The sequence below is a fragment of the Buteo buteo genome, chromosome 21 (genome assembly GCF_964188355.1).
Source record: "Buteo buteo chromosome 21, bButBut1.hap1.1, whole genome shotgun sequence".
Taxonomy (NCBI): domain Eukaryota; kingdom Metazoa; phylum Chordata; class Aves; order Accipitriformes; family Accipitridae; genus Buteo; species Buteo buteo.
In genome coordinates this window covers 24,579,043-24,606,895 of record NC_134191.1, presented here as the reverse complement: position 1 = coordinate 24,606,895, position 27,853 = coordinate 24,579,043, and the positions used below count along the sequence as shown (strand labels likewise).

Here is a 27,853-nt window from a genome sequence, read left to right as displayed (position 1 = left end):
TGCTTAGAGCTTGCCTGTGTCATGCGAGGTGTTTTTAAACAAGCGTGGTGCTCCTATGCTGTTCAGCACGTGAGCACAGTGCACACATGATAAGCTCAATAGCTGGGGGAAGCATCTAACCAGTTTCAAACAGCAGAGCACGTGCACAGACTTGTGCGTGGTGTAGACACTGCATGCAAGCACTGGAGTACGAGGGACAGCCCTTGAAAGGTGGCCACTGCGATAAACCGCTCATACGCTGCATAACGTGTGTGATTACGATGGCTCCTTCTTCACGGACAAGGCTGTAAAATGTCCACATATCCCGAGCAAACAAACATTCCCCCATCACTCAGTCTGCTGAGGGGCCTTCCCCTCTGCAGAGCAAACACACGTAATGAATGGATGAAGGGACACCCTATGTCTGCCCACATATTAGCCATTCACAGCCTGTTTTGACAAAAGCTATCCCTCAGGAATAAACAAATCCCTTCAGAATGTAACCAACCCATGTTAAAAGCCAACAGGACCTTCTCACTGACTTTCTGAGAATTGAGAAAGCTGGGCTATGTCAGCAGAAGAACTTATCTATGCATGAAGGTTGCTCTGGATTAAAGCAGGGGACAAATACAAAGCAAAGTAACCACTGCTGTACAGCTGCATGATCCAGGAGATATAAGGTCCCCCAGACTGTGATGAAATATGGGAACTTAAGAACAACACTTTAGGACAAGGCACACATTTTTGAAAATTTAAGTTAAATATAAATATCTCCCCATAATGAGAAGTAATGTTACAGAAGACAGAAAAGAACATTTAAAGCTCAAAGACTCATTATGGCCTAGGGCATAAACGTGGTTACCTAAATAATACATATGCACAAGCCCAAGCCACGGACCTTAAAATGCTGAAAACCAGATGCAATAACAAGGATCCAGCTTGAGCAGAAAATATTGGCAAAGATCTCACAGTCACATTGTGTACTCCCAAATGTCTAGACAACGCACGGAGGCTTTAAAATGAAATAAATGCTAACAGACAAACCATGTGGACTGTGTAGGGCTCTGCAGTTCTGCCAATTGTCACAGAGGAGAGAGACTCTTAGAGGAAAACTATAACCTCCTGCTCCTTCTGTTCCCCTGGGATGTGCACTGATCTCATACATTGAACTGACTTGTTTAAAAGTCTTGCAAAGAAAAGTATACAATAGGAAGTAGGAGACAATCAAAGTAAATTAAATCCCTTGCTGATTCTCAGAAGTGCCCCTAGGTGAAAAGAAAATTTCTTCCATATTGCAATCATTGTCATGAAAGCACTCACTTCACCAGTTTGGATGGGCTGCAAAATACCATAGGCAGTTTCTCCAAAAAGATCCATATGTTGAGATGCTATTACACGAGATACAACTCATCTGTTTGGAAAAAAAAAGGTACAAAGAACATACCACCAGTAACTCTTAAGAACTGGTCAGATGACAAGCAACTGGAGCCAGGTCTTTAGCTGGTGGAAACCAATATATTTGTCTTGAGTTTAGCGCAGCTGACATCAATTCAGTTTCTCTGACCACGTTTTCAGAGAGATGTCAATATATAAGCCTGCCCAAACTTGTAACTACAAACTTTCAGAGCTCAAAAAAAGGGCACATACCCGGGGGTTACTTCCAGCGCCTGACTAAATGCCAGCTCACCCAGCCATGCACAGAGCTGCCGCACGTGCGCTAAGTTTTGCGAGCAGACCAACTTCGCCTTCGAAGGCGGGTGCACGTACCAGGCGGCATAGATACTTCGAAAAGCTCTTCCAAGTGTTGCCATACAGCTCGCTTAGCAGGTCTAGTCTGTACAAGAGGAAGCCTCACCGCACAGGGTGAGCGCGCAGAGAGGATTTCACACCACACAAACAATGCAAGTGCGATCCATAGGTCTGTGGGGCAAAGCTTTTTCCTCCAGCGCCTGGAGCACGCCAGGTGCCTCCAGCTCGGGAGAGCTGTGCTGGCCGATTAACGCGGTGACTCACGCTATTAACGTCCTCAGCTCAAATCTCACTGCTGGCAGAGGTGGCAACTAACATGCCAGCACTCATAGTTAGCAGGAAAAACAAAAACAAAAACCAAAGCCTGAGGAGAGTTTTAGCTGCAGTTTTCTAAAGGTGACTTTTATGTACGAATTTAAATGCACATGGATATAACTGCATCCATACTTAAAAATACATCCAAAAAATCTTTTAAAATCTTTTCAAAAGGTTTTGTCATTTAGTCCATTTCTCTGCTTCAAAGTCAGGATCAAGTATGCTCATGTTGTTCATGATTTACACAGTGTAAATTCACTGTCGTTACCGCTGAGAAGAGAATTTAAGCATAGGAGATACATAACCAAAAGTTATGTGAAGGTTTCCTTAAAAACTAAGAGCAGGAAATGCCTGGTAGTTAGTGTAACCGACTGCAGGAATGCATGTAGAGTACATAAAGGTAATCAGATCTTCAATCATCATTACACAGTCAGTGCATCCTTTGGAAATGGGGGATTTTTACTTCAAAAACAGACAGCTGCGCACCAGATGAAAAACACCAGACACCAAGAAGACATTTCTATGATTCTGGAGAAAAGAGGCAGGGGGGGCAGGGGGGAGGTGGAAGATACATGTCATTTACACTAACATTTACTAACGCCAACATAATTAAGCTTAGGTGGCAGACTTCTGGTTGTCTAAGTTCCCACTGCAGCTCCTACATCCACTCTCCCAGTTTTCTGGGGCAGGAAACTGCAACTCGTAATGAAGCCACAGATTTCTACATCTGGCACCTCTAAAAAAACAGATCACTTACTGCTGTGCCAAGGTGCACATACAGCTCATGCAAGTAATCAAGTGCCCCAATTTGAATGATGAAGTGGGGTCCCTCAGGAACTCATTTAAACAATTAGCTCACATTGACAGCTGAGTTGCCACAGTACTTTCTTCTAACACGGGAAAAAGTTGATATTGCAGATAACGGTATTTGGCAACTTTGTCAAATACTGGCTTTTTAACAGTGGCTAATATAAAACACGGAGACTTGATTGAATAACCATAATATCTTAGATCATTCCAAGGATTAAAGCTTCATGAGATAATCCTTTCAGTTCCTAAACTCCTCATTACCTCGACAGGTTCTTCCATTTGCTGCCATGGTATATCCCTGCTCAGGACAAGCACACTGATAACTACCAGGAACATTCACGCAGCGGAAAGTACAAAGAATGCCTGCACTCTGGGTGCACTCATCAATATCTGGGAAAAAAACAAAATTACAAACATATGAAAAAAAGAATAACAGAAATCTGAAAAGGGAAGCTTGTAGAACACAAAGAGATTCTTATCTGACGCATTTATAGTATATTTTTAAATGAGAATGCAACCATGAAAGTTTGACATTGCTCTAGGACTGTTGGTGGTGCTTTCTGAAATGCTGAACACAAGAATGCTTCCAAACATGCTGGTTGCAAGTAGCTGGGACTCATGGAAAAGAGCAACAAGTCTAGGGCACATCTGAGTTGGAAAAACTCTCTCTGGTACCTCTGTAATTCTTCTAGGATTGCTTTGAGGGCTTCCTTGTGCTCGGAAGAATGTGGGTTTCTTCACCGTTTCTTAAATAGAGACTCTCCAATATATCAGTATTGGTAACTTCAAGAAAAGAGGCAAAACCCTTCCCTTCTCCATTCTGATCACTCTACTCCTCATTCACCCACCATGAGCAGAAGAGCAAGCCTTCACTCAACTGTGGCTGAGTGGAAGCTTTAATTGATACAATAGAGGTAAACGTATCTTCCCTTCTAATTTCTTCAATCATAAGCTCTAGCCCCATGAAACAATAACCTAACCAGTTCTGCAGTCACACAAGTGTATTCCAGCGCCAGGTAGGAGGCATGAAAACGAACTGCATTTTCCAATAGCTGCAGTTACCTTCTGCAGCTTCTGCAGCAGGGTTAACTTGCAACCACCCTTATGTATCACCTGCAGCATTAGGTGCTGCTGAGAGTTAGACAGCACTTACTGTTAGAGAGTTAGACAGCCCTGACCGTTAAAGAGTATACACATATTTACCTTGAGCTGACAAAGCAGCAGCCTTACCTTTACAAGAATGTCCATCTTCTGCTAGCTGGAAACCTTGCCTGCAGTAACACTGATAGGAACCATAAACATTGGCACACTCCTGGCTGCAGGGACTAGTATCGCATTCATTCACATCTGTATCGAAAAACAAACCCACAGACATTGCCACAGTGGCTCAGAACAGTATCTTCCACTATTTCTTGCCCCTGAGAACAGCTACCACATTCTTCAAGTCAGAGTGAATAAGAATGGACTAAATTGTCCCAAGAAGATGGTTCTGCTCCCTAGGCAGAATGCCAAGAAGTGTGAGGATGTCTGTTGCACCTGAATTTCATTTCTATATATGCCAATGAAAACACATACACATACAAATACCTGTTTCAGACCTTATATATTACGGATTATTAAAAATATGTGATCATTGCCTTAAAAAGATCACAGAGAACTTAAACAATTTCCATTTAATTCAAAATAATTTTTTTCAAGTTTTGTCACCACCAAGTTTCATCTTTATTAAAATTTGAATGAAAAGTCTCCTGTTCTAATTTTGTTATGTTCTCCTTTTCTCTCATCTGGAAGGAAAGGAAAAAGTATGTGAGGGAAAGGAAGAAAGAGGAGAAACTTGTCAGCTCTCATTTGACAGTTTGAGTGTTCAGGTGAATACCTGCAAATTTGAGCACACATAAATCATGGGTTTTCTGTATTTATATTTCACCTCAACTCCTTCTCTAAAGTCCCTTAATGCACACTGCAGTTTCTTCTTCACAGAAAAAATGTCTGGTACCTTCACAATGCTTCCCATCGTAAGACAAGCGGAAACCAGAAGAACAAGTGCAATGGTAGGACCCAGGGGTGTTCTCACACGTGTGCTGACACAAGCGTCCAGGGTAATTCCAGCACTCATTTATATCTGCCAGCATAACAAGCAAATATACAATCAACTTAGAAACAAAAGCATCAAGCAGGATGCAGGAGGATATTTTAAAAGGTGTCAGAGACTGATTTGCAGAGCATGAAATGCTGCAACCTTAGGTTTTATGCTGTCTGACTTTGCACTCTAATTGGTGTACAGTAGTGATAAAATACAAAATGCTGTATCATACATAGTATCTTATGAAGAAACTTGTGAAATTGTCAGACAGATAAATTTCTACAGCAGCAGAAGCATAACCCATAGGAAAGTACTTCGCAGATGACTTTAATTGATAAATTGCAGCTAAACCAAACCAAGGGTACCTGGTCTGAAATCACAGCATGGAGTGGCAGAGCTCTAAATGGCCAGTCACACCGAACGACGGCTGCTTTGGAGGCATTCCATTATCTTTTGAGGCACTGCATTGCAGAACTAATAACTGCACACCACAATGGTGCTAAATACTGCCTTGAGGTCCAAGGCTCAATCAATCAGTCATTTCATCTCATCTTGTGCCTTACATACCAATGCAGCTTCTGCTGAATGCATCGTACTGATACCCCATCTTGCAGTCACAGCGATAAGCCCCAGGAAGATTATGACAAATCTGCCCTTCGCCACAACGGTGTACACCAGCTTGACATTCATCCACATCTGCAGAACCAGACAAAGCAATTAGGTGAAATATAGTTTGCTGAAAATCAATGTTTATGAAGAGAAAAAAAAATTAAATAACAGGAATAGAAACTGTTAGGATTGTCCTCTGGACAGAACAAAGAATATCAGCTTTTCCCACTGTGCTCTGCTCAGAGTCAGCTTTACATATCTCTAAGTCAAACTTTTGAAAAGCAATACATTATCTTAAAAATGAAAACGGTAATGGCAATGAAGCTTTCCCAGCATATTCTGCATTTCAATGTAAACACATTTTGATTCTGATCAAACCATGACATTTAAACACCCTATTCTGATATTCTGCTACTACGTGAGTCACAGCAAGCCATTTAAAACAAAACAAGAACTAGCCAGAAATTCTGTTCATCCCTTCAATTAAAGCAATTGCTATTTTCATCTCCAGTTGCCCTTTCAGTCTTGCTTCTGCTGTCTACCTTTTGCTCTTTCCCAATGTTGATTTTTCTTTTCTCAATCAATTCACATTTTGATGTTCCTCATGGTCTCTCATCCAAAATCCAATACCAACAAATTAGTTGCTTCTCCACTCACATGCATCACTTCCAATCTCATTTTAAAAAGCCTCAGATGAAGATGAGATTTTTCAATACACACTGATTTACAAGACTTGTAACATGACTAAATAGCTCATCAGTATCTAAGAAATCCCTGTTACCATCTGTGAGAAGCATCATCAAAAAGTCTGATTAACCCTCAGAAACTTGTATTTCTTCAAGTATTCCGAGTTCTGCCATTTCTTAAGCCATCAGATCCTGCTTCCTTCCTATTATTCACATCTTCAGCTACTTTTACCACCCAAATCCCTGTTCCTGTAATATTAATTAAGAGGGTAGTCTAAGGCTGGAGGTTCTCCATACTACCCTATTTGAAGTCATAAATTTGAGCACTATTTCATTTCAGACGGTTCCTGGGCAGTTCTCCATCAAACAACAGCCTTGGAGAGTGCTCTGAAAAGCAGTCACTTGCTGCGAAAATGATAGGGAAGTGAGAGCAGGTTACTTATCACAGAAACTTGGATTTGGAAAAGTGGATTATATCAACCACGATAAAAGATGTTAACAAAGACGTTGTTCAGTATTTCAGCACAGATTCCCACCTACACAGTCCCTGCTGGCACCGGGGTTAGGGATGGCAAGGAATGCCACTCGCCAAGCAAAGAATTCCTGATGGGCTCATAGATTTCTGCTGAAACACTGTCTCCTCATTTTCTTTTAAGATCAGAGGTAGCATCAAAACAAGGAAGTTTCTAATGCAGATACAAATTTGTGAAGTAGCAGTTTTATTTGTAATGAATTAACTAATTTCATTGGTTTGTCCAAAATAGTATATTCCATTGTGCTCAGACTTTAATTAGTTTGAGGTCATTACATCATCAGAAGTGTGCTGTATTTCACAATAGTTACAGTGGTTTTCAGTTAAGTGTAAGAGGTAGTTTTTAGTAACTAATTTACTAAACCAGAAAACATGAACATTTTAAAGAGATGAATCCTCTAAACAGAGAATATGACCATACAAGAGTAGTTCTGCTGGAGAAACATGTGCAGATGATGTATTTATTACTGTGAATAAATCTGAATCAGGAATCTAATTAGCTATTGTAATGCCTTAAAGAAACTAGTCTTTATCATAGAGAGAGGAAATTAGGACCATATGCTTTTCTTTTTTCTTCTCCATGCTCTCTGCCTACTTAAAGAAAGCCAAACCAAAAAAATAGCAAAAGATGTAGACTGCAGAGACAGAGTGCACACAGCAAAGACAGAGAAATCACCAATTAACATTAAACATTTGTTTTCCCAAATTCAGACTAGAGGAGCTTCTTTATACCTGCTCCCTAAAAGCACTGTCAGTCACATAAAGTAAAGTATCATCAGTAATTACAGCGCATTGTGTTATCTCATCATGCTTTAAAGATATAAATGCTGTATGAATAATGTCAATTTCCTCCTCTATCACATATTTACACACAGTCGCTCTTTTTTAGGAACAACTGGGGAAAAAAGCTGGATTCTTTCTATAAACTATCAGTTTGAAATTTAGGCATATAATTTGCCCTAGCCATTAGCAGGGCTTGAAAACAAAGGCTGTTAGCACTACAGCCAGGACTTCTGAGCTGCTCAATGATGACTGCTGACTTGTGAAAAAAATGGTGTTCATGGAGATGTTGGCATGGTGGTAACCCTAAAAACAAATTTCAGGGTCACCACATTTCAGGTGGTGCAAACGTACCTAGCCCAGCTGACTTTGCTGAAACAGGACTGATCGAAACCAGCTGAGGAACTGTGTCTTTACAGCAACTGAGACAGGACTTTTGGACCTTCCCTTTGTAACAAATGAAATATTTCAGGCTGCTATGTAATAGGACAGCAAGTGAGACCGCACTACTTTGCCCCAAATTTACAAAACACAACCACCTAGAGCTGTATTAGGAAGCTTTCTCAGTTTCCTCAGTTACAGACATAAACTGTCCCTGTCTTCTGCTACTTCCAAATCTTCCCCACCTTCTCACTGGCCAAGCATAGTCTGGATAGTCCTGGGGGTAAAATCATGAAGGGAAATACAGTGTAACAAAAAGCAAAAAGGAGAATGCTGATATTTACGCAGGAATGGGATCTTTTAGCTATACTGCTATTTTCCACTACAAGTTGCTAGTCGTGACCAACACAGCTTCCACCCACCTGCAGCATCACAAAAGCATATTTTGTTTATTTTTTCATCCTTCCTTTTATTCAAAGGGAACATAAGTAGGAATTATTATGATATCATCACTAACCAAAATACTGATTTGTCTTTTTTTTTCTCCTGCCATTGTATAATTTCCTATTTCATGTCATACAGAATACAGGGAATTCAAAAAGTACACAGCCAGCCTTGCCTTGGGCACCAAGGTCCAAGCTTTCAATCCATTTGTGCCTAGTGTGCTCATTTACAGAACAAATGCTAATAAGAGATGAAATTGCTATTCTGAGTCAGTAACTCCATAAACACATTGGAACAAATACAAATCAGTATCAAGCTGCATGCCAGCCTGTATGAATATTTCAACATTCTTTTCACTAAGAAAGTAAGAATTTATCCTAAATGTACACACAACTGGATGTAAATAGGGAACACCATTCATAGCACTACAAAGAACATCCACTTAGTACTACTCTCGTTAAGTCCACAAACTCAGTGGTTCTCATTTGCTGCATCCCATGGCTTCAGATCAAATCACTTACAGTAAGATACTGTAAAAAATAGCAAAGGATCATGGTTTTGACTGACAGCATGAGGTTAAAAAGTAACTAAATCACTATAGAATGGAAGCCAGTAAATCTCATATGCAGTCAAAACCAATGTCACCCAGCACACCCAGAGGAACTCCAGGCAGCAGTCAGACATCGGTGCAGCAGCCTGTAGAGCAAACAAATCATTGAGCTGCTCAGACAGCAAATGCATACAGCAAATTCCCATTTCTCAAATAAATTTAGGAATCTGAAGGTAACTCAAAACTACTTTTTAGAACCGTAATGTACTCTCTCCTCTGAGAGGGCACCTGACCAGACACTGGAGTCAGACCTTACCGATGCATCGGGTTCCCTCCTCATTGGAGTGGTAGCCTCTGCTGCATGTCAGCATGTTCCTTTGGCAGGTGTAAGACCCAACAGTATTGATGCAGTTGAATCCTGGTTTACATGGCTCAGGGAGAGACGTGCATTCATTAATATCTGGTGAAGAAAATGAATTAGAACAGTGAGAGAAGCTATTTAACCTTTCCGGTCTGTTTTCTTTCAGCTGTCACTTCTTTTCCTTCATTTCAATTTATTGTGCTGCAAAGATAAGGCTGATGAAGGTCTGCTGTGGTAACACTTTCAAATTCAATATGCGAGCATGCATATTTTAAAAAGGACAGCAATGTTTAAATTAAATTCACAGCAGGATTTGAGGAAAACTACATGTGGTCAATATACACCGCTTGGACAGGCTAAAAGAAACAGGAGTTGGCCAGTGCTGCTGCACATATTACAAACATATTGCTGGTCACGCTTACCAACACAGTTTCCCTCAGGGTCTTGTAAAAATCCATCCATGCAGCGTTGCTTTGACTCACAGTAGAATGATCCTTCTGTATTCTGACAAACGAAGTTTACTTTACAACTATGAGTTCCTCTCTCACATTCATCAATATCTGTTAATCAGATCAAAACACCAAATTGTGACTAGTTAAGCTGTAATTTTCAGTAGTCTTCATCACTAGTTAACTTCTCAGAAAGGAAGTTAGGAAGCATTATTTAAGCCAGACACCCAACATTGCTTATGGGAAATCTGAGGTTTGCTCTTGGACAACCTCTTCAGCACAGGCTTCAGAATTTGTCGGGTCCTGCAGAAAATTTGATTTCAGGTCCTTACTGCCTTGTTCACAGCATCTCTTGTAAACCGCAAATACTGAAACATCTGCAGTTTTAAAATCCTAGACCCAAATTAAGACTAGGAGTAAGGTACACATAATAAAATGCGTATCACACTCTTTCAAAAGCAAAATGGTCTCTTATTCCTTATATACCTCAGGAATTCTACATAGAAACCTACCTCCACTGAATTTGATACTAATAGGGCACCTCATTTGAACAGGGCTGGGATTTCACTGTGTACACTGGCACATGTGTGTATATATATGTACTTATGTACACAAAACAAACACTTATCCAACTCTGAAAACTATTCTGAAAAAAATCTGAATGAGAGGTAGTAATATTAGTAACAAATGCAGCTTTTTTTTCTTACTCTGCAGCCGAGCTCAACACAGCTTTCTCAATTTTTATTATTTATATGAAATTATTTCTCAAATTATGTTCACCAACTTAATGCTTGCTTTCTAGGCACATTGAAAACACTTCCTGCAAGTTTCAAACTTATAAATTTACACTCAACTGGTCTGTGTTGAGTAACTGCATGGATCAGCTGGTAGAGTGGCATTGCTTCCATTTTCCAGTTGAAGAAACCCCACCTAGGAACAGAATTCAGTTTGAAATTCAGTTCCTGTGAATATTTTCAAATGCTGCTTTAACATGCATTGGTTCCTGAGGACACTTCCTATGATGAACACCTTTACTAGAAGATAAAGATAAATGGAGCAAACTCCACAGTTGAGGGGTTCCCCCTCCAGGAAGAACTGCTGGCGCTTCTCGTTCTACCCTAACTCCTCAGTTAAACGTTAAGGTCACGAGGGAACATCACCAGTCTCCCAGAAGGTACTATATGGTCTTCCAACCATATTTATTGACTAAGAGAAATAAAAAATGTGGAATTCAGTATTTCATAGGCCTCTGCAAATTCAACAGTTATCTGCAGGCAATTTCCAGAGTAGTTCTGGAATTCTAGTCTTTCTTATAAGTCATTAATTTAAAGGCTACTTTGAAACAATTCATAAATTTTATAACCTGTTATAATCTAACTTTAAGACTAGAAAGCAATTTAGATTAGCAATAAATGTTAGAAGTGCTATAGAAGAATCAGACAACAGAACAAGATGTTCACAAACAGCCTCTTCAAGTAAACCAAGGTTTACTTATGACAGCTGTATATAAAGTGAGATTTCTGATAATTTCTATTTTATAACCTCATATGTCAAGAGCTAAGTTCTTTCCTTAGGCATCTCTTACTCCAGCTGTCAGGAAACTCTTTGTATAAAAAAATCTAGGAGTAAATAACACTGACTTATGCCCTGGAAGGCAGGGCACATGTGTCTCTTGCATGCTCCAGTGCTGCAGAGCAACTTCTGCTATGCTATGACTACTGACATTACCTTCTCCATTAGACCTCTATACAGACCAAGAAGGACGAGATGAAGAATATCTTCTTAACCCCATGACCATTCCACATGTAAATAAATGCAGACAGACCTCCTAGACACAGGAAGGACTGGACTGAGTAAGCCCCATGATCCATTCAGTATTCAACAGCAAACAGTATCTATCAGCCCCTTCAGAGAAAAGCAGAGGTACCCAGAGGAGCATAATAGGAGTTTCTCCATCAGATCTCTCTCTAACCCCTTAAAAACAGGGTAAATCCTAGTTCATAAGGTTTCATGCATTTTCCAAATTATTTATAGCTATCATTAGAAAGTATTTCAAATAAATGAATGTACAGAAGGGGCTTATGAAGCCAAACATTTCCATGATGATCACCTTTTTTTAGTTATAATCTTGATATCACAGACCAGCAACAATAAAATGCTTTGCAATCCCTTCCCTTTCCTTTTTGGTAACAGCAACTGCATCAGCTGAAAACCACTTGTCTTACCAACACATTCTCCATCCTTAAGTTCATAACCTGGCTGACAGCTCAATTCCTGGAGACATTTGAATGATCCCATCGTGTTGACACAGTGCTCTCTCCGCTGGCAGGTGTGTGTATCTGTTACACATTCATTAATGTCTACAAGAAATAGTTAAACAACTCAGTGCCACATATTTATCAAGTCATCTGCCCCTTCCTGTTCTTTTGGAAGGAGTCAAAAGCTCAAGTGAAACCGTTTCTTCCAAAAGATAGTCAATATAGACTTTGCTACAGCGTTTGGATGAAAGATGTTTTATTCCAGGATCTTTTGTTAACACAGAGTAACTCAAGACACAAATCACAGGGACATTTCCTCTCCTCCCCTCTTCCCAAATGTGCAGTGGATGGTGCAGGCATTGAGGACGAGGGATGGACAGAACTCATTAAATACAAGGTGGGCACAGAGGACTGATAATCAGCTTCAGATTCACTGGATAGAAACCTCCTGAACAGCTGATTGAGAAAGTGATTAATGCCTATTGCTCATTACCAGGTTTTCATAGCTCAGGCTGTGTATCAGTCCTGCTGCTTCATGCCAGGTAGACAGGAGCTGCTGGTGTGGAACTACTGCAAGAGATAGGTACTGAAACTGCCTGCCTCGCTGCAGGTGGAATCATGTAACATACTTACTTCCTAAGGAATGCGTCATTAGAACTGGATACATGAGAAAACATGGAGAGAGCAATCCTAAAGGCTCAATCAAGTTTGTAAATTTGTATTTAAAGAGATTTGATTTCAGCAGGTGGAATAGCAGAAAAGTTCTTTTAAAAGAATCACTTAAATACCAGATCATGGAATGTAAGACACAAATCGAAAAGGAATATGCCACACCTTTAAAATTATATGTTTTGATAGGCTTGGATGAAATAATCTCAAATTCAGGTTTTGCTTATTTTAATAATGAAAGCTAGGAATACCGTGATAAGCAAACACTTACAAGCAACATAAAGGGGTAGAGATGGGAAAAGAAACTTTTTTGCCATTCTCCACAAAATCTTACACATTCACAGTTCTATATAAAGCTAAGAAGTATTTCTAGAGCTAACAAAAGCCAAATATGACCATAACTATTACCAATCATCCAGCCTTTCTGTACATGAAGCTGTTTTCATACTACACAATAAAGCAAGTATCGTTTAAATCAGATTTTCATTTTGGCTATGGAACCTCACTCTCAGATAAGTACAACATCAAATATATTACTTCCCCTTGTGGAGCATGAAAACAGGACAGGGCATTTTAAAAGCCTTTTGTCTTCGAAAATGTATCATATTGTTTTCTACTAAACAGATGAAGACGAGCACCAAGAAATTTCCCTTCCTGCTGAAGTCAGCTAACTGGTGATGTGCACTGAGATTTGCAAGACCGGTATGTTAGCTTGGTGCCATTTCACTTTTCATTTACTTGTGTTTTCTTTTTGTTTGCCATTGCTATTCTTCACATGCTGTGTACTTGCTTTCCAAAGCCAGCTGATTAATCCACAGCGAGGTCACTACTGTTAGCTGGATATCTTTCTGCCTGTCCCACTTTATGTTTGTGTACTTCCACTGTTTGGCAGGTAATTGCCTACCCCAAAGTTTTGCAGGGTTATGTCCTCCTAATGCTCCTACAGTTTCCCATTTTCTACACATGAGCTTGAAGTGTAAGCAGCAATATTATCATAAGTGGCCTTGGAAAAAAAACAAAACCAACAACAACAACCAAAAAAAAACACCAAAAAAACCCTCACATGCTGGGAGAAGACTATGACCTGCTGTGACAGACTCCTCCCACCTAACTAGACTTAGTTCTTAAATAAAACTGAGGGTCTTTTTTTTTAATTTTAGAGAAAAATGGCAATGGAGAGCCACTTAACAGCATCCAAACCAGTGCAAGACTTTCTACTGATTTAAGAGGCTATACAACAGATCTGAGATTATCTTTTCTTGCAAACCACAAAAAGCCTTCTCATATAAACAAACTGTCAGCACTACACTGCATCATATGAACTTAAGTCAGTTCAGTATGATATCAAAAGAGCCACTAGGAGGAAAGCATGTTTGTCTGAAATACTACCCAAAGAACACAGGAAGTATTCCACCTGATTAGCAGGTGTAAACAGGTAAAAAGGTTAAGATTTCACAGAGAAAAAAGATCTAATATAATTCCATGTTTTGTCTATATTTTTTGATTCAATTTTCAGATTTCTGAATACTTGAGAAAATAAGTAGAGGTGGCCAGAATGCATTGAGGAAATTAAAATTATGGAAACTGGAAGATTACATGCAGAATTTTTGCTTTCAATGAAAGTTTTGTCCACAAGTGATACACTGACAATCTCTAAAGTCTAATGAATGTGACCTGGGCTGAGATGCAAGGCTTAAACTATGAGCCATGCGGTATGCAAGGCTCTCCTCTGTCCTATCCAATGTTAGGGCATGAATCTCTATCTCTGATATCAGGCCAGTTGCCAGGCACCAGAGTTTCCTTTCCATTTTATTAAGCAGACCTGCCCTCTTTTGTTCATTTTTCTAAACAAATTCCTAAACGGTCATGCCACAAAATGAGATCTCAGAAGACTTGCAGCATCTTTCTCATGAGTTCCCACCAGTCCACGTCGTTGCTGTCACTATCAACGCCTACTGCAAAACAGTGTGCATCTTTGGGAACAGGGTCCCAGTTTTTGCTGGGGCAGCTCACAAGCACCTGCACCAGCTCTGTTCAGCCCAGGCTGTACCTAGAATCATTTTGCTCTACCATTATGGCACAAGGTAGAGGGGAGTGAGGACTGAGTACAGTTTTATGAAGCAGGACAGTCTCTTTCTCCTTTTTTCCTCCCTGTTGATTACCCGTAAAATCACGAGGGCCCATAACCTGTCTCTCTTCAGTACTGGAAACCAACTCAACAAGTCACTAAGACGCTTGACAGAGCACTAGGAAAAATACGAGTTATGTTTTCAGTTTGAAATGAAGTTAATTCCCAACATTGGACAAGCTGTAGTCTTCATCCAACACAATTAAGACTGTGATGTAGGGCAAGATTATATTTATAAAAAAACCAGGAATAATTCAGTAATATATTAAAAACACGTCATACAGTCAATTTTTGAGAAATCTACTAGGTCTATGTGTGTGGCAACAACATCCCTCAATTTTATGTCAGTAAAAACCAGAATGAAACATTACTGAGAAATATCTCTTTTTTTATCCTGGAATTGTTGTTGGGAACAGCAACATGTACATGATCCCTGAGCATATCTATTGCATCTAAGAAGCTGACATTTTTGCAAAGGAATATCAACATTTACCTACTGCTATTTTTTTCAACACATACTTCAACATTAAAATATTTTTTTTGCATGTTTTATAAAAATGTGAAATGCAGACTTTTTTTGTCCTTCATATGTACTTCTCATGATTTTATTTTCCTCTTCAAATTACTTCAGCTCAATTTGGTTTATGGAATACATCTGTTTTATCTAGACCCATTGTTATTTTGCAGCCACCCATCCTGTGCTCACACACAGTCCCTATGGTTCAGCAATAAAATGACCACTTACTGCTCACTCTGGCAGGAGGGAAAATTTAAATGGGAGTAGCAATGAAAGTAGCAAAGTGGTCTCCCATCAGTGTGCATGTGGGTGGTGGTAATGACTTTGCCTGAAAGTCACCAGGAAAAGCAATCCACGTTAGAAACACCCAACCTGGCTCTTATCACTGGAGAACGTGGAGCTTTCAAGCCTAAAAAAATTTTAATATCTTTTCACAAAGCTACACAAAGGCTGGTGTGTGCAAGCTATTTAAACAGCTGGTGACTCTTCATTGTGCATGGTTGGCTTTCAGGAATTCTGGATATCTGCTCTTGAATGCACCTGGAATTATCATCTTCCACAGTTTGACTAAAGGAAATTCAACAGATAAAAGGTTATCAGCTGTTTTGTTGCTGTGCAAAGATTGTTCCTCCTGTCCCTGAAATATGCAAAGAGTAACATCATTAAAACAACAATAATATGCAAACAAATTACCAAAGCTTTCCTCATGGTGCTTGAGATAGCTCAAGATGGAGCACAAAAGCAGTTAAGCTGGAAAAGGATACCTTAGGTGAATGTCGCTGCAATGAGGCAGTTCAACAAAACAGAAACCACAGTACGCTTGTGGCCTTCCCCTTTGACTAGAGAAGTAGGAAAAACGTTAAATACAGCAAATGTTCTCCAGGCACCACACACAGAGCAGAGCTGTATACATTTAGGGTGCACACAGGGTGCATCTATCTGAAAAGAAAGAGAAACTTCGACGTTTTCTAGATTATTTACAAGACTTGCATCAGAGAAATACAGAGGTTTGTTATTTAGTGAGGGAGAAGAGGATCTTTTACCTTTACAAATGAGAGTTGTTATCTTTCATTTTATTAGCGACGCCTGAGGTTTATCTTGTATCAGTCACAATAAAATTCGGTTATAATGTCATGAGGTAGAGGGCAGGAGAGGAAGAAGGTGAATAAAAGGAAGCATTTGGCATCTTCTATAGCACCTTCTGCCAAAGTTGCTGCCAAACATGCATTAATCTAGTTTCAAAACACTCCTGGGAGATGTAGAAAAGGACAGATAGATCTCTGCTGCATAGTCCAGGAAAAATATCAAGGGATTAAATGGCAAGATTCTCAGAAGCATAAAGCAAGGTGAGGCAGTTCCTTCAGCTGCTCACTTACCAGACCTTATATTCAGAAGTGTGGTACATGCAGCAGGCTCTGTGAAAGCCTTGAAACACACCATGCAGACTATGGCCAACTACAAATACCATCTTCCATCTCGCAATCTGATATTTTCTCTGTAAAGGCATCCCTCCTTCTAGTGGTGTTCTCTCAGCCGTTTGATTTAAACTAAATAATTTTATTAGTTTTCCATGCTTACCAGTATCTCTGATTTAAAAATAAATAATCTTAAAAAAAATTTTAAAAATCCAATTTTGACAATTTAAGGAAAACCCAGAAGATAGTAAATCACATCTCTGCTCTAAACTATGACGCTGTATGAACTTTCCTGCTCATGCCCTCATGCCATATAATGCTCATTAATAAGATGAGATCATACAGCTTTAAAAGATAGGAACAAAACCAAAGCTGTGATGGTCAGAAAAACGACGTTATAAATGTAGGGAGAAAGACAGGGGTGGAAGAAGGCAAATGTATTCACGCATGACATTATAGTCAAAGGCACTGCTGCTTTCATTAACAACTAGAGGTCTCCAGGTGTTCTGTTTTTCCAGGCATTACCACACAACACTGCTGCAGCTCAGGTGCCTCCTAAACCAGCTTCTAGAAAAGTACCCCAAATAGAAACTATTTCATAAGCTCAGGCCTTGGCTTTTTGAAGCAAATTAAATCCTCATAAATACACTTGTAAAAATAGATTGGTTTCTTATATGAACTTAAATAGCAAGGATGATACAGCAGAATTATGATGCATCTTGGCCTCTTACACAAAGAAATTTGTGCCAGAATCAACAAAAGACTAATCTGAATTTTAAAATTCCATCACTTTGGAATGGATCTTTTCTACTGCCCGGACTTATGCAGATTTCTTGAGCTGTATTTATGAAGTTTTGTTTTTTCATGATGTCTTGGGATTTGGCAGTATTGACACTGTCCAGAGAGATCAACTGCTATGTTTTCTTAGTCCAGTTTAATAGCCATCAGTACTGCTGTGGTCATCATACCTATGAACTTTTATGACTTTTGAGTAAAGTTATATGTATGCTGAGAATGTATTGCTAGGGAAAAAGCCAAATAGCATACAACTCATGATGTTAAGCGGCTGAGCAAATGGTGCACATGTGTTTTTACTAACTCATATTGAAATGTCATATGTAGAGATGGCCAGAAAGCCTTTTAGCACAAATGGTTTAAATGCATTGCAGAGCATGAAGAATTATGATGCTGTGGTGAACGGCTTACACCTATCATCTTACCAACACATTTTCTATGCCTGTTGAGTATAAAGCCCTCTGCACAGATCACTCTGTGGTTGACACAGTAGAATGATCCCAATGTGTTCACACATAATTGTCCTCTGGAACAAGCATAAGCACCTGTGAGGCACTCATCCAAATCTATATCAACATGTTGCAACCAAAAGGGAAAACTAGAATTCTATTAGAACAATTTCTGAAATGAAACATCACTTCTTTCATGCTAGAGATGTCCAAATGAAGTGTGTTGGAGCTACCACATCAGCATCATGCTATAATACACACAGCGTTACACTGAAAATAGGGCTGGAATAAACCCTCGGATATCATCTAGTCCTTGCTTGCACCCCTACACTTCTGTCATTCCGGAAGGAGCCATTCTTAAAAATAGGCAGTCACAAAAAGGCAACACACGCTCTTTGCGGGAAACCTGTTCCAGTACACCACCACCCTTACCATCAAATACTTACTTTAATATAGATTATAAATGTCCCTTGCTACAATTTAAACTCACTACTTCCACTGACATTTCTGATTTTTTTTACCTCCTGTAGGAAAACATTGAAATGCCCCTTTTGATTCTGACATTAATTAATCAATTTAGCTTCCACCACAGCTGAGTAAGCAATGCACAGTGAATATTTTATCTGGTGATATTAAATTCCCATTTTCTTCACAGACTGTCTGGAATTTCATGAAAATGATTTGTTATTCAATAAGATCTGAGATTAAGAGGGATGTGGATCACTTGTGAGCAATTCTGAGCATCAGAAGTTTCTACTTGCATTTCACTGCTGGCTGTTATTGCTCCCATACTCACAGATTTATAATTAAGATATGTCACAGGGCATTGCTTCTGACCCCCAAATCTTTCCTGGGCAAATGTATCCTTTACCACTACCCAAACATGTTCATTTAAAATTTATATAATGCGAACTCTCATGATGCAGCTTTGGAATTCACTGTTCATCACTGTGCAGGCCTGAGCTGCAATGTCAAGTGAAACACGTGGAGCTGGACCAGCTCACAACGGCACATTCTTTATAGCAGTGAAGCCTCACTGAATTCAGATTTTCATGGCAAGCAGAAATAAAAACAAACAGAAGAGGTGACAGGGGAGAGCTGTAACTCTGAGGGCATTCCTCGGGGCAACAAACATGCCCACGTTCTGCTTGCTGCTCCCATTCTCAGGAAGAAAAGCTGCATGTCCATAGCTGTGTAGACAGACCCTGGGAAGTAACAGTAGTGTGAAGAGAAATCAAGAGGGCTGAAAAAAAGCCAGGAATGTCAGTGGAAAAGAGCACAAATCCAGGCTTGCCTTCACCCGGAGTCCCCAGGTAACAGGCACACTGGATAGTCGTGCTTTAGGAGTTATCTCTGAAGCAGCTTTGGTATTCCTTCTGCCAAATAGTCTCTGTACTGACAGTTGCAATTCACAATACTGAAAATGAGGAATCCTTAGAGAAACACCTAGGGGTATGAGATCAATGAGATCTACATAAAAGTGTTTTAACCAGGTCTTTGTGGTGAACCTGAACCACTTACCTTCACAGGAAATCCCATCAGCCATGATAGTATATCCAGACAAACAAGAGCAAACAACATTTCCTTCCACAATATTGCAGACGTGCTTGCAGGGGCCATTATCTATACAAAGCAAAATTGCAAAATATATTAGCATCCACAATACAGATCAGCTGAAGTTGCACACCTCCACGTCACCCAAATATAATCCCAGTTTAGGCAATGGGGAATGCAGTTTGTAAACAATCTGTCCAGGCAGCCCTAATGAATACTTACAACCCTCCACAGAAACACACCTGTGCCACTCCTACCTGTATTGTTCACATTATGCTGCACAGCTGCACTGCTTACCTTAAACTAAGTAGCAGGTGTGTAATAACCCTGAAATCAGAGTAGAGCCTCAAATTACTTCCTCAGGTTTCCCCTGACAATTCTTCAGTCTTATGCCAGAGGTAACAAATTAAGGATGTGCATTGAAATCAGATTGGTGTGTGGATGTGTGGAATTTTATTCCAGCTCTCTAAACATTCCTCACTCATCTGCATCTGCAGTTTACACCTCCAACATACCTTTACACTTATCCTGCTCTTCTTGTAAGGTCATGATAAGAAGAGGCTGAGAAGGAGAGGCTGCTGTAGGGATGGTGACTTCTGCTTCCAGCCTTGTCACCCGTCTTCTGTCAGGATCTGCAAGGAAAGGGAGGCAGAGAGAGATCAAGGATAGCTCATCTCCACTAGGCACACCATAGCAAAGGTCCCGGTCCCATTCATCCCACTCCATCACGGTTTGTAGGAGGAAACATTTTGGTGACCTGGAGAACTGTCTATGCATGGAGGTGAATAGTCAGGTTTGGAAGCTGCCATCTGTTTGATACGAACAACTGTCCAACAGCACGCACACACAGAGTGCTGCATGCTAATGGAGATGCTCGCGAATGTCATGGATACAGATCAGGGAGCTTGGCTGAAAATAACTTCTTTAGAGTAAAATATTATGACACCTAATGAATCAAACAGAAAGTGTTTTGGAGGGTTTTTTTAAATGCTGCTATATTGTAAAGACCGTGGCTGTCTTTCATTTGGTGTATGATGAAAAAAATGTCAAACCCCAAACAAGTCTTTAAACTTACTCTGTACATCCTATTTCAACATAGATGAAAAGCAGATGCTCACCTTTACAAGCACAGGATACTCTGGAATGACTTTTACACAGCCAAGTGGAAAACATGACAGCTGCTATCTTTCATTAAGATTTTCAATAAACAGTAATGTTAAAGGTATCAGAATAGGTTAAAAAAAAATAATATGCTGTGTTACATCAATAAGAGTAATCCAGTTTGTCAATATCATCAAAATGGAAGCCTAAATCCATAAGGCTAAATTCTTCCTTAAGAGGGATGTGTCCTATTCTTATTGATTTGGGTTCAAGTGTCACCTGGAGCAACGTGTGAGCCACCAAATAATGACAACATTAAATGACGAAGTGTGATTACAATGCAGGTTTGGGGTACAGGAAAGGCAATTTCATTAAAAACAAAAAACAAACACCAAAGCACACACACCCCCCTCCAAGTAATCACAGACATACAATGGGCTATGACACAGAGGCAAATGCAAGACATCTGCTTGTGGTATACCCTGAAGGAGTTCCTCAGAGAGCTCACAGAGAAGGAAGAAGTTTTTGAAGTTTCATTAATGTATGCTTTCTCCTTGCCTCACAGAGCCACTACAAGAACATCAATTCTTCCAAGCCTCATGAAAAAGCATGACATGTTTTAAAAAACAAAAATTAAATACAAAACCAGTCAGAGTCCAGCAAAGAACAGGAAGTGTACTGGGACAGGTACAAATACAAGAGCATTATATCTAATCACAGCAGTAAAAATTACCAACAGCATGAGTTTTAAAACTGTCTGGCGTGGGTCTCCATGCACAGACCACATGACAGAGATGTGCACATACACAGAGGAAAAATGAGAAATAAAAGGCCACTGTGCCACATCGCCAGGCAGAGCAGATACGGTTTAGCCAAGCGTAGCAAGTGAGGTTCCCTGCCCTGCCATCTCCCTTGCCCAGCCTTTAATTTGACCCAGGACTCCAGAATGACAGTAGCAACCCTTCCTCGCCACACTCTTCCTATGTGTCTTATGTCTCACTCACAGTCCCCTACTCTCATCACAATCCTCTACCTCAAGAGAGCTCTGTAAATCCCTCTACACTTCTTGGCACAGCCATAAGCACTGCAGTCTTGCAGATCTGCCAAGAATACTGACTACCCAGATACAAGATGTATTAACCCAAATCCACGCTTCAACTGAGTTAGTAGTGGGAGAAGCAAAGCAAAGCAAAGCAAAACAAAACCACATATATGCTCCAGGTGAACGATCAAGCCAAATTTTGCAGTGCTAAAATAAGAACCATTTTCTTGCCTCTTTTGGATTAGGTTCCTTCCCCAGAATCTTAACATAAACAACAGAGCACACAGCTGCTGCAGAAACACTGTCAAACACATCATTGATGTAAGCACTGTAACATCATGTTGAGAAGAATGACATAATGAATGCTTATTGTTTGGCTTGGCCAGAAAGTATTTGAAGTTTAAGGAACTTTGTCATTGGATGGCAACACTTATTTTGCTTGTTAAATACCTGAAAGCACTTGTAACTAATATAAGGTTTCAACTTTTCAAGTTATCTGATTTGAAATCTTGCCATTGGAGAACTCCAGACATCAAAACAATTACAACACAACAGAATTTCTTTTCAAGACTTCCACCACACGAGAAATATTTAGATTTTGTATCACTGAAAGATGTTAATGATTTTAGATAAAAATCAAAGTTCAGGAAGCAATGTTGCCTGTCTGAACTCAGTAAAGTTTATCTAAAGGAAAGCTAACTGTGAAATACAAAATTACTCTAAGAAGAAAAGGTGTTTCATTAACAACCTTTACAAATCCACTTCTGAAAAGTGGAAACAGTCTTGATTTTAACATATTAAATAACACCCTGATCTCATGCCACCGATACAGAAAAATAAGGCGTAATTAAGTTTCCTAAATGGTTGTTTTTCTTTACATTATTAACCTGTCCAATTTCTACAGAAAATGTCCATGCATCAACACCCATAAAAAACCTCACAGAAACTAAAAAAAAGCTTGGTAGATCAATGTAGGTGGCACAAAGACACCATCGTTCATGGTGTTTCCTGCTCATTTTGTCACCTGGAGAGCAGCTGGTCCCATCATCTTGCAAGGTGAATTCTGGAAAACACGAACACTTGTAGGACCCCATGGTGTTTATACACAAATGCTGGCAGAGCTCCCCACCATAGATAAGACATTCATCCAGGTCATCTCCAGGCAGGTTATTTGACAGTTCAGCTTCACTACTAATGGACAAAGCTTCCTTGTGATCTTCCGTCTCTGAAAGTACAACAGAACAACACTTGCTGGTTCTCTAACAGGTGTTCTAGCATGAGGACTGTACAGTATGGAGCATTTGGTCACACAAACTCCAGATACAGTCAAATCTACCCAAAACAGTTACTCCACAGACAAGAGCAAATAAACCCAACCTGAAGAGAAGACCTTTGTGCTGAAGGTCCACCACCTCCTTCCATAAGGCTAGAGGGACATTTTATAGGAGCCGCCGAGAAACAGGGTGACCCTGGGAGGTCACGAGCTCACATTTCACACTAACACCATTACTATTATTACTTGAACCAAGGTATCACATTGAAGCCCCATCTGAAATTGGCCCCACTGAAGAACGACACTGAATTCCTAATTTCAGGAGAAAAGTTACCCAGTTGGTTTGGAAACCCTTTTCAACACCACTATTAATTTATTGGCTACTTCTGTCGCTAGCATTACAGACATTCTGGGACCCACTTAATAATGACATGGCTATCCTACCTACTGCTTTTAAACACTGGCAAAAGGACTATCCTTTCCACTCCCTGACCAAGTTTAACAAGACTTTCTGCGATACTAAAATTAATTGTTCAGTGATTTTCTCATCACATGAGCTTTTCTTAAACACATACATGAAAACTTCCTTGCTCAGTGAGGTCTCAGCTAGGTCAAAATCAACCCTTACATTTGTTGGTGAGAGAAAATACACATTTAGTTCATGAGAAAAGAATGGACAAAAATTGAACCCTAGCATATGCAGGAGGTTACCATGCAACTCATGCATGACAGGTGGCTACAGAGTGATGCTGGAAGGAGCGTGACCTTGGGCTGAGGGAGGAAGCCTAGCTGTCCAAACTCCAGATTTGTCATGCTCCCTTTGTCATGCCTCTCTGGCTGCAGGGATTTGATTTAGCTCTTCAGCATCACTATGTTCATATATTGAAAGAGTGAAAATAAACTTGCAGTGCTCTGGGGCTTCTCCAGAGTGTGCTGTGAGAAAGCTGCTGTGATGTTCAGCAGTACAATAGGAAATCTATTCCCAGGATGTTTAATTGGTATCATAATCCATGGGACTACTTTGTCTGGAAAAAACTCATAATTTGCTTTATGCAGAATCTTTCAGGATTGCTTCTGCTAAAAGACAAAGACCAGCTTCAACTTGCTTCTTACCAAGGGCTAGCAGCAGGTCTCTGTACTATGTGGCTTGGGGGGAAGAAACACACAAAAACCCCAAACTACTAAAGAAGGTATGTTTTAAGGATCAGAAACACCTACATATTTTTTTTCTTTTTCAGAACTGTCTTAAGAACAAGGAAGTCTATACTTGATCTGAGAGGGAAGGCAACTGTGCTCCTGTAGCATTACACCTTCCAGCACCTCCCCATACGACCACATGAGACAGAGACCTTATCTGCAATGTCTTCAAATCATAAATGGACACTTACCCTTCTTGGGTGTCACTGTTGGCAAAGGTTCAGGTTGCCTTTTTATTTCTGGATGGATAAAGTGATCTCCGCCTTCACAGCAGGACAGCATCACATGACTGCAGGGGTAGCCCAGATTTATGTTGGACTCACAGGTTTTCCCCTCACTCCTTAATCGCAGGCCCAGGTTACAGCAATCGCAGCATTGCTTCAAAAGAAGGAGACCATCAGTAACAAGGATTTAATACAGTCTGCTTCAGGGATGAGCCCCCACACACGCTTGGAACTGATCTGCACTTTCTTTAACAGTAGCATCTGGAAAAGGAGTTAGGGTTTAGACAGTTGCAAACATCAAAGCTTTACTTGTGCTTGGTTTTGCCATCCTGCACAAATGGGTCAACTGCAACCAGGCTAAACACAAAGTCTCGCTGTGACAATGCAACTTCGCATGCAAGGAAGCAGTGGTGCAACAGATCATCTCTTTCTAGCTCTTGCACACAGCCATTGCTTTGTATATAGTATATTATAAACAAAATAATACAGATCTATACCTCTTTGCATTAGATCTAAAAAAATGGTTAGCTATTTGAAGCAATGTGAAAGGAATTGTAAATATCTTGCCTGGTGTCCTCAGCTGTCCCGGCTGTGCCCCCTCCCAGGTTCCTGTGAAAATTAACTCTATCCCAGCTGAACCCAGGACACATGGACAAAAGGATCAGCAGCAGCATCTGAGCTCTGTCAGCATGTCAGTAAAGACTCTTTCCTCTATGCACCACTGCCCTGCAAACCTACTATGACCTTTAATTACCTGACTGTCCTGGACAGCATCCCCCTGAGACAGTGGCTAGAGAAAAGCCAGGGTATATTTTATGAGCTATTTGCCTTCCTTTTCTTTCCTGAATGCATCTAAGCAGCAGCTTCACGGACAGGTTGATGCAACGGGGCATCCCTGAATTGTAGTCTCTTGCAGTTTCCTCTGTTGCAGGTGGCAGACAAAAACTGTGTTATGCTTTACTCAGTCACATACAAATATATTGCACAGTCAGGCCACAAAAATAAATCAATTATATAAAATTCAAAAAGTCTATACTGTGTATGCATAGTTGATACCTAATCAAGCAAGGAAGCTGAAGACTTGTAAGTGCCTGCTACAGAGACATACAGGGGCCACATATGAATTGAAGATGCCTGTCTGGATTTAAGTGTAAGTGTCCTGACATCATATGTATATATTTAGATGCTCTCACTGACAGTACAGTTATAAAAGGCAGAGACTGTTTCCCTCTGCAACTCCTTTGATAGTCAAGACATCCAGCCCAGCAGCACTCATTTATAGTTCACAGCTACATTGAAACAGCCTTTCTGAACCAAGAGACGTGATTTCAGTCTATTCAAATATTCAGTCTATGAAAAGGCATCAGACACATAATTCAAACTGGCAGCAGTTAGCTATGTCAACAGAAAGTCCAAGGACGGAACAGAAGAAAACTGAACTAAGCTCCCCCTTCCCAGGAGAGAGATGTCTGACCTGAGGAGAGCAAATAAGAGAAGCAGTGTTGTAAGGGTTGGACGCGGTATGGAAATGGAAAGGAAACACATTTCATGATTAGCAATCCTAGATGGGCATTCACCATTAAACCAGAGTCTGCCTCCACTAGGGAGACAGGGAAACTTGTCCACTAACAGCTCAATCTGCAGAAACTCTTCCACTGAGTCACTTTTTTCAAGATTCAAACACTGTAGCTTTAGGGTTTCTTGGGCATTGCACACACAATATGTATCCCTTGCATGTTCAGCCCAGTGCCTAGGACTACAGCTCACATTTTATGTCCCTGCTTTCTAATCTTGTAAATCCCCAAACATCGTAAATAGTAGACATTATTCACATTTGCAAATACGCACAGCCATAAAGAGTTGCCTTTACGTGCCCAAATACACGTTTGTGAAAAATTTACAGTACAGGTCCTGAAGATGCTGAATTATTTTTTATACTAAATGGGCTAAATCATCTTTTAAAAAAAAATAAATCTAACTATAATGGATTGTGGTCAGGCTAGAAAAGAGAAAAATCCTGTTTTCATCCTGTGGTGGTGCAGCCCCCCGGGCCACATTGCGATGTCAGGACCAGCCAACATTGTGTTCTTGCACAGTGAGTTGGGACAGCCCAGTACCTTCTCATCCTGGCTATGGTACAGTGAGTCAGGACAATTAGGCATCCCTTAATTGCACCTGAAACTCCTGCTGGCTGGATCCGTACCTGAGACTACTGCTGCTTGGATCATGACTCGCTGTTGTGGTTACCTGACAAGAATTCTGTCTGGAATGAAATCGCACTGACCGAAGTCAATCATCTTGCGAACCTATAAACAGCGGTCCCAAGCGACGCCCTTTGAGCTCTCCTGGACCACAGTGGGCTGCGTCCAGCATCTCCCTCTGAGGGGGACACCTCTCAGAGCTCACAAACTCTCTCGTTGATGAAAATCGGAGGACTGTCACCAAAAGCTGACGACAGGACCTGGGCTGATATTCACTGCTTGAGGCTCAACCCTTCACCTGTTGAGAAATGCCATGACATTTGACGTGAATATTTCACTGAACTCGAGGGGAATTTTTAACAGGTATACCTCTGTTTATCTATCTATCTATCTATCTATCTATCTATGTATTTATCTTTGTATCTGTGTGCATGCATGTGTGAATTGACCTAGGTATATTGAACTGAATCACTTTGTAAATGTTAAATTAATCAGCGATTAAGTGTTACTAAATCTTGTCATTTACCTCAAACTGTAAATGAACCTCAATCCGCTGCTACACACATAATCCCTTAGACATAAACCATGGACCAAGTTTGGGACTAGTAGTGGATCCAGCCACACCTAAGCTCCAACAGGAGTTTAGAAAGCAAGAGGGTCTTCCCTGAACCTTGTGACTCAATGGGAGGGTCTCCCCTAACTTTCGGTACGCCTGGTCTTTGTACAAATCATGAAAAATAAATTCTAACTCAAATTCTCTTTTGTATGTTTCTCCCTTACTCTTTTACATTTACAGTCTCTATATAAATCATTCTACTTTGATTCTAACTTGATTTGTCTTTGTACACTTCACCCATGTATTAAGTAATAGAGTGAACCTTGCCATCGAACTTTGTAAAGTCACACTTTTATAAATTCCTATTAAATCACTTTTGCCAATACCTTTGATAGTGATTCTTTAAGCAGTCCAAACCACTCATTCACAACACATCCTCGCCAAATCCAGAATCCCCAAATTCAAAATTTTATGAACCGAAAATTCTACTGTCTGTAAATATTTTTAGGTTTGCTACAATTTTTTCACCTTCAATATGCAAAACAAAAGTAGTTAAGGATAATACACGTTTTTACTGAAGTATCGTAAAATATTGGAGTATTTGCCTTGAAGAATGTGGCTTTTTTCAGTCATAGTTTTGATTCACAATTTATCCCATGTGCAGGCATCACAGAGAGTATTAAATCAGTCATACACTTCTGGGTTCACATGTTTTCCAGATGAATACAAGTGTCTCATTTTCCAGT

The 27,853-nt window shown here is 40.2% G+C and overlaps 1 protein-coding gene across 3 annotated transcripts in view; it reads right to left on the bottom strand.

The window, feature by feature from the left end:
- FBLN2 (fibulin 2) overlaps positions 1-27,853 on the bottom strand; it is a 118,058-nt gene that overhangs the window by 4,374 nt on the left and 85,831 nt on the right. For all 3 annotated transcript variants that reach the window (XM_075052570.1, XM_075052568.1, XM_075052569.1), the window contains exons 5-15: positions 24,318-24,504; positions 22,681-22,881; positions 20,029-20,145; positions 19,481-19,582; positions 11,954-12,088; positions 9,702-9,839; positions 9,235-9,378; positions 5,504-5,632; positions 4,850-4,975; positions 4,084-4,200; positions 3,115-3,243 (exon numbers count right to left, since the gene is read on the bottom strand). In XM_075052570.1, the coding sequence (XP_074908671.1) occupies positions 3,115-3,243; positions 4,084-4,200; positions 4,850-4,975; positions 5,504-5,632; positions 9,235-9,378; positions 9,702-9,839; positions 11,954-12,088; positions 19,481-19,582; positions 20,029-20,145; positions 22,681-22,881; positions 24,318-24,504 (1,525 nt within the window). The remainder of the gene's footprint in view (positions 1-3,114; positions 3,244-4,083; positions 4,201-4,849; positions 4,976-5,503; positions 5,633-9,234; positions 9,379-9,701; positions 9,840-11,953; positions 12,089-19,480; positions 19,583-20,028; positions 20,146-22,680; positions 22,882-24,317; positions 24,505-27,853) is intronic.